Below are 11,336 nucleotides of genomic sequence, written 5' to 3'. Positions count from 1 at the left end.
TATTTATTTTGAAAGACAGAGAGGGAGAGAGAGTGGGGGAGGGGCAGAGAGATGCTCCCAAGCCGACTCCATGCTTAGCATGGGGCCTGACAGGAGTCTCATCCCACGATCCTGAGAGATCATGGCCTGGACTAAATCAAGAGTCGGATGCTTAACTGGCTGAGCCACCCAGGTGCCCCGAGAAAAACTATTTTACATGTAAAGTGGATTGACTAAAAGCCAAATTGTTTTAATTTTAACTGGAACACGTCTCATGTGTCTTATTACCAAGCCATTGCCTTAACAGTGAAGTTTAAGTCCCAGTTGTTTGCCGGTTTCACATACACTTGAGGGAGCTACAGCTCAGAGAAAAAACATGGTAAATGCCTTGGTTCTTGAGAAGTTCTGGGGAGTGACTGGGTGCCCCAAGCCATTTTCATCTAAGGAACCAACCTCTTGCCACTAGGGAGCGCCATCGGAGGAAAAGTGGGCCTCTTGGGAGCATTGCTGGTGCAGCCTGGCCTCTTGCTGTACACGCGCCCAGAGGGCATCCTTTGCAGACATCCCTGCACTCAGTTCCCACTGCTATAAGTATAAGAATGATACCCATTCTGCAGATGGGCAAACGCACGCACCAAGTTGCGCAGCCCAGAGGAGCAGAGCTGGGATTTCAGTGTAGGTCTCTTGATTCTGTAGCCTGAAGACATTTCCACTTATGGCTCCTCGCTGTGACCCTGCTTTGTCCGTGGGGGGTGGGGGGAGGGGTTGCTTTTCTCCCACCAAGCCCATTCAGTGTGCCCTCCCTCTTTTTCTGGCACACTCTCTTCCCCCTCTTGTGCGCTCGTCCGGAACTCCCCTCACACACCTGTCTCCAGCCGTCCTCTTCCCTTAGCCTGCAGCCCATATAATCAGCCTTCTGAGCTGCCCTCTCACCTGCTCCCTCATCTCCTCCCCACCTCCTTGCCTTGGTCCTGCTCTGTCCTAGCCTGCTGGGTCCCTGTCTGGGCCTCCCCCTGGGCTCCCAGCCTCGGAGAGGTGGAGCCACCAGCACAGGAGGCAGTTCTGGAATTCAGGATTCACACGTGGATCCAACCTGGATCTCCCCCCTGCTCCCAAGAAGGCCCATGTCCTAAGGAGAGACATCAGGTGGCCCGGCCCCCTCCCCCACCAAGACAGCCTGGGAACCGGAGGCCATGGGCACATCACGCTGCTCATGTAGCCAGACATTAGCACAATCTTGAATTTCAGGTCTATAAATCACCTGGGTTGGGGGGGTGGGGTGCTCATAAATCTGTTTTCCCGTGCTGGTCGGCTTGCTTGACCTCTTGTCCCCTCCTCCTCCAGACTCCCTTCCTCCTTCCTGGGAGACTGGCCCAAGGAGGGGCCTGGGCATATATATATAGGCAGCCACTGTGGGAGGGGCTGACCACAGAGGCTTTGGAAAGAGAAGGTGAGGAGGGGGCTCTGGAGGGTCTGGATGAGCAAGGGAAAGTAGGAAGCTATGAGGTGCAGGGAGGCCAGCACTGAGCTCTGGCCAATGAGCCTCGGTTTCCTTGTCTGTAAAGTGGCCCGCCATCAGGGTTGTGGGGAGATTCATTCAGCACCAGTCTGGGGCCAGCAGAGAGCCAGGAGCACCCCCGGCAGCTGGGGTGTGGAGTGAGGCTGGTGGGGCTTCCCTCCCCTCCTGGCCTCACTCCCACTCATATGTCCCCAGCAGGACTATGGCTTCTGCAGCAGCAGAGGCGGAGAAGGGGTCTCCGGTTGTGGTGGGACTGCTGGTGGTGGGCAACATCATTATTCTGGTGAGACCTCCCCCAGTGCTGGGAGCCCAGCGGGCGGGCAGGGAGGAGGGGATACCTGAGGGTGGGGGCTCAGGGCCCAGGACTCCCGGGTTGGTGATGGCTGCAGGCCGTCAAGCCAGAGCAGCCTGGATTCCAATCCCGGCTCTGCGGCTCCCCAGCTTTGCAAACTCCAGCAAGCCACTCTCCTTCTCCGTGCTGCTTCCTCATCGATAGATTGGTGTCCCCATTGTGGGGACTGTTGTGTGGGTTAATCCATACTGACCCTCAGCTCCGAAAAAGTGCTTGACAAATGTTGTCCTCGTTAACATGACTATAGACATAAAGTGCCTGCTTGGGGCACAGGAGGCCCATCGTAATGAATACTAACCATAGCAATGTCTTATTAATTACTATTTAATTTTTTAAACTGTGATGCCTGTACATGGCTCTGGAGCCAGACAGCCTGGGCTCAAATCCCAGCTCTGCTGCTTTCTACTGTGGGACCTGGGGCCAGCAACGTAATCTTTCTGGGCCTCAGTTTTCTCATCTGTAGATGGAGATGAAATAGGAATGCCGAGAGTTTAAGGTGAGTTATCAGATTCGTGCGGAGCGTGGGACGACACATGGTTACTGTTTGTATCGGCCATGACAACCGTAGTACCCTGCAGCTGGTGACGATGACTATCACACAGAAAGCAGTTAGTGGGACCGTGCCTGGCGCGCACACACTAAATACCCCACGAGCGTCGGTGTGAGTGTTGTCAAAGGTAGCCACTGAGAAGTCTTCCTCTCTCCTTGCTTCCCATCTCTCATCCCTATAAGTACCTAGATTTTTAGTTTCGCCAACAATTTCTTTAAGCAATAGGAACGTGTATACCTATTTTCTTCCCTTTTTGTCCAAGATACAGCCCATTCCACATCCTGTTCTGTGCCTTCCCGTTTCTCCCGCTGACCTAGTCTGTAGGCCCTTCCACATGAGTCCTCAGCCTCCTCGCCCCTTTGTCATAACTGCAGAGCACTCCCTCGTGTGGCACGCCGGTTCCTTTTACATGGGGACACAGGGAATAACTGTGTGGGTTTATGATTTTCCTGCACAAGCAGGATTGATCACTGCAGGCGGAATTGTGGGTCAAAGGGTTGATGCGTTTGTAGTTGTTCCGGCCCCGGCCAGATTCCTCAGCTCGGGAATAACAACACTATTGAGAGAGGGCATGTGATCAAGCATCTCCCCTGTTCCAGTCGTGCGCTCTGGGCTGTGTATGTGGCATCTCCTCGTGTCCTTGAAGCAACTGGCGGCCGGGATGTGGGCAGGGGGCAGGGATCCGGCCGGGCAGCCCTTCCCTTCTGGCCTCTGCCCAGCCCCATCCCCACTCACGGAAGGCGAGGTCCTTGCCCTTCTTACTACAGCCCGCTTTACTGAGGCCGGTGGGGGCTCGGAAGGGGAACTTGTTCACAGAGAGTCCCGCAGCCCCGGCTGCCACGCCTGAGCCAGCCTTTCTAACCTGTTGCCCTGTCCAGCTGTCAGGCCTGGCCCTGTTTGCTGAGACGGTGTGGGTGACAGCTGACCAGTACCGCGTGTACCCACTGATGGGCGTCTCTGGCAAGGATGACGTCTTCGCTGGCGCCTGGATCGCCATCTTCTGCGGCTTCTCCTTCTTCGTGGTGGCCAGCTTTGGTGTGGGCGCGGCGCTCTGCCGCCACCGGTCCATGATCCTCACGGTGAGGCCCCGGGGGCAGGGCATGGGGACGGGTGGGCACGGAGATCATCCACACGGAACCATCGTAAGGACCACCGCCGAAGCCACGAGTGTGTGTTCGTCATGGTGCCACACTTGGGCCTGTCATCCGATTTAATCTTTCCCTCACCCAGTAACAGGCTCAGCTGCTATCCTCAATTTCCAAAGAAAATTGGGGCACAGAGAGGAAGGCAAGGAAGCTCTGCCCAGGAGGATGATTCTTGAGTGGCAGGGCTGAGATTCGAACCTCAGCTAGTCGGTCCCCAAGAGTCTGTGCTCGTGAACAACAACAGTAATGACAGCACAGCTACCGTTCAAGGAGTGCTCGCTACATTCTAGATTTTACCTAGATTGGCTCATTTATTCCTCACAACCTACCGTGAGATAGCATCCTCATCGTGAACCCGTTTGACAGAGTAGACTGAGGCTCGGAGAAGTGAAGTCACTCATCCAGGGTTGCACAGCGAGCGGGTGACAGAGCCGGGATTTGAACCCGAGTAGTTCAGCTCGAGCCCGTGCTCTGAATTTCTGCCAGGAATGACCACCACAACAAGAACCCACACTTCCCAAGCACCCCTCCTGTGCCCGGCACTAGGCTGAGCAGTTTAGAAAATGAGCTCCGCCGATCTCCCCAGAAGCCTCCGAAGTTATGCTTCTCTGCCCCTTTCCCAGTTGAGGAAACCGGGGTTCAAAGAGGCCAACAGCCCAGGCGTTCGGGAAGGCAGGGCCTCTAATCCCGGCCCCAGTGCTGCAGAGCCAACATGGCGCCTCCTCTACAATCAAGGGCCTTTTCGATTCCCGGGAGCAGCTACTTATTCAATCGACAAACGTTTATTGAGCAAGAACCACGTGCCAAACCCCGCGCTGGGCACTGGGGCTCTGGTGAACCCCTTGTCCCAGGGGAGGATGCTCCAACGGGAGCAGCAGTGCACAGCGAAGAGGGGAGGGAGAGCCGGAGCTGGGGCAGGGGAGGCCTGCGGCCAGAGAAAGCGAAGGCCTTGGGCAGGTGAGGGAGTGAGCCTTGTGTCTACAGGAAGAGCATGCGGAAGAGCATGCGTGGGGGAGGGAACAGCAAGAGCAAAGGCTCTGAAGTCAGAGCCAAGTGGGGGTGGCGGGGAAGGAGAGGAAATGAGGTTGGATGGAGTGGGTACAGTGGGCGGTGGGCAAGGGGCATGAGGGCGAGAAGGGGAAGGTGGGCCTATCGGGTGAGTCTTGCCAGCCTTGGTAAGGACCTGGGCCTTATTATAAGATGGAGCCTTGGAAAAGCTTTCCTTCTCTTTTTCTTTCTTTCCTGCACGGAATTCTCTGGCATAACCATTTAACCTAAGCCCTAAAAGCTCACCCAACTGGTGAAAAAAAAAAAAAAAAAAAAAAAAAGGTGTCTGTCTCCCTTATTAGTTTGTCATTAACTAAGACACAAAATTTTATTTTTTTTTTATTTTTATTTTTTTAACTGGGCATTTTTTTCACATGATATTTTATTGCAAATATTGCAAATTGAACATTGGTTACCGACTAGAGAACATTTTTAAACATTTTATTTTGAAAAATTATCCAACTTACAGAATCGTGGCAACAGTAAACTCCCACAAATCTTTCTAAATTCACCAGTCATTAACATGTTGCTTTGTTTCTCAATCTCTCATTATTTATTTTTTTATTTTTTAATGTAGTTTATTGTCAAGTTGGCTAACATAGTGCATACAGTGTGCTCTTGGTTTTGGGGGTAGATTCCCGTGATCTATCGCTTACATACAACACCCAGTGCTCATCCCCACAAGTGCCCTCCCCAATGCCCATCACCCATTTTCCCCTCCCCGCCGCGCCCCTGCCCCTTCAACCCTCAGTTTGTTCTCTGTATTTAAGAGTCTCTTATGGTTTGCCTCCCTCTCTGTTTGAAACTATTTTTCCCCTTCCCTTCCCTGTTAAGTTTCTGAAATTCCACATATGAGTGAAAACACGATATCTTTCTCTGCCTGACTTATGTCACTTAGCAGAATACCCTCCAGTTCCATCCAGGTTGCTGCAGGATTTCATTCTTTCTTACTGCCAAGTAGTATTCCATTGTATGTATAAACCACATCTTCTTGATCGATTCGTCAGTTGATGGACATTTAGGCTCTTTCCATGATTTGGCTATTGTTGAAAGCGCTGCTATCAACATCGGGGTACAAGTGCCTATGCATCAGTGCTCCTGTATCCTTTGGGTAAATTCCTAGTAGTGCTATTGCTGGGTCATAGGGTAGTTCTATTTTTAGTTTTTCAAGGAACCTCCACACAGTTTTCCAGAGCGGCGGCACCAGCTTGCGTTGCCACCAACAGCGCGAGAGGCTTCCCGTTTCACCACATCCTCCCCAGCATCTGTTGTTTCCTGAGTCGTTCATTTTAGCCACTCTGATGGGTGTGAGGTGATATCTTGGTGTGGTTTTGATTTGTATTTCCCTGATGAGGAGTGACGTTGAGCATCTTTCCACGTAAGGCATAGAATTCTATGGGAAATTTCAAACATAGAGCAGAGCGAGTGGCACCCCCATCACCTGGTTTCAACGACATGGACCATAGACTTGGCCAGCTTTGTCCCCTCTGCTCCACCCCTGCCTGCCCACATTCTTCTTTCTGGGGTATTTTGAAGTGCATTCCAGACACCTAGTCATTTACCCATAAATATTTGAGTGCACATTTCTCTGTGATGAGGACACTGTTTTGAGCAGCCAGACGTGTTATACCGCAGGGTCTCAGCTCATGGCAGAGGGGTTAGCACGACCACTTTCCACCCCCTGTTGCTCTGAGGCAGAGGGTGTGGGGTGAGGGAAGAGCTTTTTTTCTTCTTATGCGCAACCATCATGCCACTGGTGCACCTACAAAACCCACCCAAATTCCTTCATATCTCTCTTCCGATATCTGTTTGAACGCAGACTAGACAAACAGACAACCAAATGTTCCTGGTTGTCTCAAGAATGTCTTTTTTTTTTTTTTTCTCCTATGGTAGACATTTATTTTACTGCACCCAAGCCAATAGTTAGCTTCAGGAAATACTTTACATATTTCTGTTGCTTTCATTTGTTCCTAACATTTTATTATAAAAAAAAATACAGAAATATATCAAAAACACAGAAAAGGTGAAAGACTTGAACGGGGAACCCCTGTACCTACAACCACCACGTAGATGTTACCGTTCACATTGTCTTACACTTCTTTTTAAAGTTGCATTTCTAGGGGCGCCTTGGTGGCTCAGTCGATTGGGCATCTGACTTCGGCTCAGGTCATGATCTCATGGTTTGTGGGTTCGAGCCCCACGTCGGACTTTGGGCCGACAGCTCAGAGCCTGGAGCCTGCTTAGAATTCTGTGAATTGCTTAGAATTCTGTGAATTGCTTAGAGTTCTCTCTCTCTGCCCCTGCCCTGCTCATCCTCTGTCTCTCTCTCTCTCTCAAAAATAAATAAAAGCATTAAAATAAAATAAAATAAAATAAAGTTGCATTTCCATCCATCAGTCCGTCCCTTGAGGGAATGTGACTTGATACAGGCTTTGCCCTGACCGGGCTGTCCCTCTGTCTCTCCCTCCCTCTTTCCCCAGTACCTGGTGCTCATGCTCATCGTCTACATCTTTGAGTGCGCCTCCTGCATCACATCCTACACTCACCGAGACTATGTGAGCTGGGCAGAGGCCAGGGGAGGGGCATGACTTAGGGGAGGGTGGCAAGGGTCTGGGCCTGGGGGTGGGGTGGAGGCTGACCTCCCGCCCCACCCAGCCCCACTGGATCCTCTTCTTCCTGGACCTCCGCAGATGGTGTCCAACCCATCCCTGATTACCAAGCAGATGCTGACCTTCTACAGTGCAGACACGGACCAGGGCCGGGAACTGACTCGTCTCTGGGACCGCATCATGATTGAGGTGGACATGGTGGGGGGGGGTTGAAGCAGGCGAAGGGATGGGGAGGGCTGGAGGACCTGGGACTCTGAGGTAGCTAGGGCTCCCATTATGCCCACTGGTAGATGATACCCTCTCCTGCGGTTCTTATGGGGGGTGGGGAGGGCTGGTCATGGCCATTTTCCAGATGAGGAGACAGGCCCAAAAAGGGAATGTCACTTGTCCAATGTCACGCGGTTGGTAAGCTGGGATCAAGATCTGACAGCCTATAACCAGAGTCCCTGCTCTTAATCATTACACATACCTTCTTAATAATGATGGTAATCATAATAACGAAATGTAATGAGTACTAACTTCTTTAGTACTGTTCAAAGCACCTTTAAAGCTTACTTTTTCCTCATAACTACCCCATAAAGGAGATCAGCTTTTTAACAATGAGGAAACCAAGGTAAGAGGTTGAGTGGCTTACACAAGGTCACACAGCTGGTAGGTCACAGAACCAGAAGGATTGAAACCCAGACCATCAGCTTCCAGAAGCCACATTCTTTTTTTTTTTCCTAATGTTTATTTTTGAGAGAGAGACAGAGACAGCATGAGCGAGGGAGGGGCAGAGAGAAAGAGAGAGACACAGAATCCGCAGCAGACTCCAGGCTCTGAGCTGTCGGCACAGAGCCCAACGTGGGGCTCACACTCGTGAACCACGAGATTATGACCTGAGCCGAAAGTCGCTGTTTTCACTGACTGAGCCACCCAGGCGCCCCCGAAGCCACATTCTTAATTAAACCCAATGCGATGTGGCACAAGAGAAGAATATTGAGGACCCAAGGGAAATTGAGGTCCCAATTCGGTTCAAGTCATACAGCTAGCCAAGATGGGGACTCGTATTTGAAGGAACCTATGTTTTTATCATCCAGGGCCACAAATTAAACACCCACAGGGGCCAGAAGAAGCCAAAATTCTGCCTTTGGGTGTCGTTTACTTCGGGTTTTGTTGACAGCTAATTCAAAAGAATTTTAAAATAAGTAACAAAACGGCGGGTTTGATCCAAATCCTCCACCAGCCTCTTGGTGACGGGACGCGGACACTGGCCCCCCCGCCCCTGCGAAGCCGAGGACATGGGGAAGTCAGGCCCAGCTTCCTCACTCTACAACCTCGGGCGAGTGGCTGTCCTCTCTGAGCCGGAGCCTGCCTGACTCCGGCCTTTCTCTCCAGCAAGAGTGCTGTGGCACAACCGGTCCTATGGATTGGGTGAACTTCACCTCGGCCTTCCGGGCAGCCACCCCGGAGGTGGTGCTCCCCTGGCCCCCATTGTGCTGTCGGCGGACAGGCAACTTCATTCCCCTCAATGAAGAAGGCTGCCGCCTGGGCCACACAGACTACCTGTTCACCAAGGTGCGCGCGCCCCCCCCCCCCCCCCACCGGTCTGCAGGTCTGGCCGCCTCGGTTTCTTCTCTCTCTCCCTCCCTGCCGCTCCCGTCCTCTCCTCCCCTCTCTGGCTTTTTCTTTCTCCCCCCTCTCTCTGGCTCGCCCAGCCCTCTCCCCGTCGGTCCCTCCCTCCCTCTGCTAGTCAGGGGGAGGCCCAGGACCTGGCACCTGCGGCTTTTCTCAGTTGGGAATAAGAACAGCAACAATAACAGCAATCGCACAACAGCAACACCAGCCATCGCTTATCCAGCCTTTGCGTGGTGCCGGGCATTCTTCTAGGTGTTTCAAGTTTTTGTCTGATTTCTCACCGCAGCCCTGGGAGGCAAAGATTAGAATGATCCCATTTTGAGGATGAGGAAACGGAGCTAGCTCACTCGCTAGCGAGGGATGGAGCTGGGGCTGGATTTCAGGAGGGTAGGCCCCAACTAGGCGTTTTAACTAGCGCAAGGTGAGTGCAGAGGCAGAGATTGAAACCAGAGGAGATTAGCTGGGAGGGGAACCAGTCCCAGTGGTTGCTCTGGCTGCTTTGGGCCCCCGGGGGTTGGGGGGTGGGGGGGGTGGGGGGGGCTTCAGCCACGTCTTAGATCAGGTGTCACGGAGAGAGGAGCCTGTGCAAACCATCACCGCTGTCAGAGTCACCCAGCCGTTTCTCAAGCCCGACTCTGTGCGGAGTGCGTGTGTGTGTGTGTGTGTGTGTGTGTGTGTGTGCGCGCGCGCGCGTGTCGTCCCATGGAATCCCCACCAGTGCTCTCGGAGGCCGGTGCGTCAGGGTTGCCACTTGCACAGACGGGGAAGCTGAGGCTTAGAGGCTCAGAATCATTCCTAGGCTCCAACAGATAACAGGTGGCAGAGCTGGTCCCCAATTCAGTCCCACCTGACTCCAGGACAGACACCCTGAATCTCGTTCTCTGCTGCTGCCAAGTCGAGGCAGGGGTCTACGTGGAAATGACTCGCTTGTGAGACTCGGGCCCCACCTGGCCTCATTCCTAAAGGACGTAGCAAAACTGCACTCATCCTAAAGGCAGATTTCAAACCCTGGGAACTTACGGGCAGCATGGAAAGCCAGCTCTAGACAAGACTGCCCTCAGACTCTCATAGCCACCAACAGGGCAGTACCCACTTGTGCGGGGGGTGGGCTCCACATCGCATCCCTGGTTCCCCGGAACCGCTCTGGGAGGTAGACACTGCCACACCTCCCATTGCACAGGTGAGCAAACCAGGGCTTGAGGAAGGAAATCACCTTCCCAAGGGCACACGGTGACATTTTCTCAACCCCCACCCCCTGTCTCTCGCCCTCCCAGGGTTGCTTCGAGCACATCAGCCATGCCATCGACAGCTACACATGGGGCATCTCGTGGTTTGGGTTTGCCATCCTGATGTGGACGGTGAGAGGTGGGGAGCCTCTGGGCTAGGCGGGATGTGCGTGTGGGGCTGGAGCGCCCCTCACTCCACTGCCTCCTCCTCCAGCTGCCTGTGATGCTGATGGCCATGTATTTCTACACCACGTTGTGAGGAACAGGAAGGCCGCATGCACGCCTCGGCCTCTTCCTCCTCCTGTTCCTGTTTCCTCCGGCCGCGGACTGGATGGCTGCCTCAGCTCTCCCCTTCCCACCTCCCTCAAGCTTCCCTCCTTCCTCACCAAAGACCTTTTCCCAGGTTTCTGAGCCCTGCTGGGACTTGGAGGTGCCCCGAAACCCTGGGACATGTGTGCGTGGGCCCTTAGCCCTTGACGTCATTTCACTTTGCTGATTCCTGGCCCATCTTTCAGTGTCAATTTCAAGTCCTGTCCTCTGGGGACCCTTCCGGGATCCCACCCACCCCATCACCAATGCCTCTCTTACAGCTCCCCAAGCTCCTCCTTCATGGTAGATGTTGGCCCTTATTGCTAAATAGTTTGGGGTTGTTTATTCTCTGGTGGACTAGGGTCGCCAGGAAGGGAGGAACAAGCTCATGGTCACTGTATTGTCCCCAGCATCACCCAGCAGAGGGCTGAGCGTGGATATTCAATAAATACTGGTTGAATGAATTAATTTGCTTTCTTCTGGGGCAAAGACAAAGGAACAATAACTCTTCCAATGGAAGTGGCAGAAACCCAACTGGCACTTACTGAAACATAACATAGAATTTCTCGGCTCATGCAACTGAGTCAGTATTGCTGGCTTCAGGCATGTCTGGATCCAGGGGTTCAATCTAAGTTTCAAGGAAACCTGCTTCATTCGCAGACAGACTTTCTCATAGCTAAGCAACACAGCAGCAAGAGAGGCCTCTCTCCCGACAGCTCTACCCAAGGTCAGGGATTCAATCTCACTGTCTTACTTTAGAGTCTAGGCCATCCTTTGGTTGGGGAAGGGAGGGTATCTGAATTAACACTGCTAAGGGTGGTGTTGGGAAGTGGGGGTGGTTTATCAAAGGAAAATTAGAGCTCGGGCTGTTGGGCTGGTATGGGTGACAGATAACCTCCTCCTACGGGCTGTAGCTTCCAGCAAGTTCTCTAATGGGTGGATGACAGCAAAACTCTAGGAATCTCATCCTCGCTCCTTTGTCC

General features: G+C 52.8%; 1 protein-coding gene across 1 annotated transcript; it reads left to right on the top strand.

Moving 5' to 3' along the window:
- UPK1A (uroplakin 1A) lies at positions 1-10,735 on the top strand. Its single transcript, XM_060652213.3, has 7 exons — positions 1-1,781; positions 3,279-3,479; positions 7,073-7,147; positions 7,283-7,390; positions 8,579-8,758; positions 10,093-10,176; positions 10,259-10,735. The coding sequence occupies exons 1-7, from the start codon at positions 1,701-1,703 to the stop codon at positions 10,301-10,303; spliced, it is 774 nt and encodes a 257-aa protein (XP_060508196.1). The 5' UTR covers positions 1-1,700; the 3' UTR covers positions 10,304-10,735.
- Positions 10,736-11,336: the final 601 nt, after the last annotated feature.

This window comes from Panthera onca, chromosome E2 (genome assembly GCF_046562875.1).
Source record: "Panthera onca isolate mPanOnc1 chromosome E2, mPanOnc1 haplotype 2, whole genome shotgun sequence".
Classification (NCBI taxonomy): Eukaryota; Metazoa; Chordata; class Mammalia; order Carnivora; family Felidae; genus Panthera; species Panthera onca.
The sequence above is the reverse complement of the archived record's forward strand: the minus strand, read 5'-3'. Positions and strand labels throughout refer to the sequence as shown.

Bases quoted from the DNA above. Each gene is read 5' to 3' on its own strand.
- UPK1A (XM_060652213.3), top strand. From the start codon at position 1,701: ATGGCTTCTGCAGCAGCAGAGGCGGAGAAGGGGTCTCCGGTTGTGGTG. The intron at 7,148-7,282 runs GTGAGCTGGGCA...GGACCTCCGCAG, and splicing joins CCTACACTCACCGAGACTAT to ATGGTGTCCAACCCATCCCT. The intron at 10,177-10,258 runs GTGAGAGGTGGG...CTCCTCCTCCAG, and splicing joins TTGCCATCCTGATGTGGACG to CTGCCTGTGATGCTGATGGC.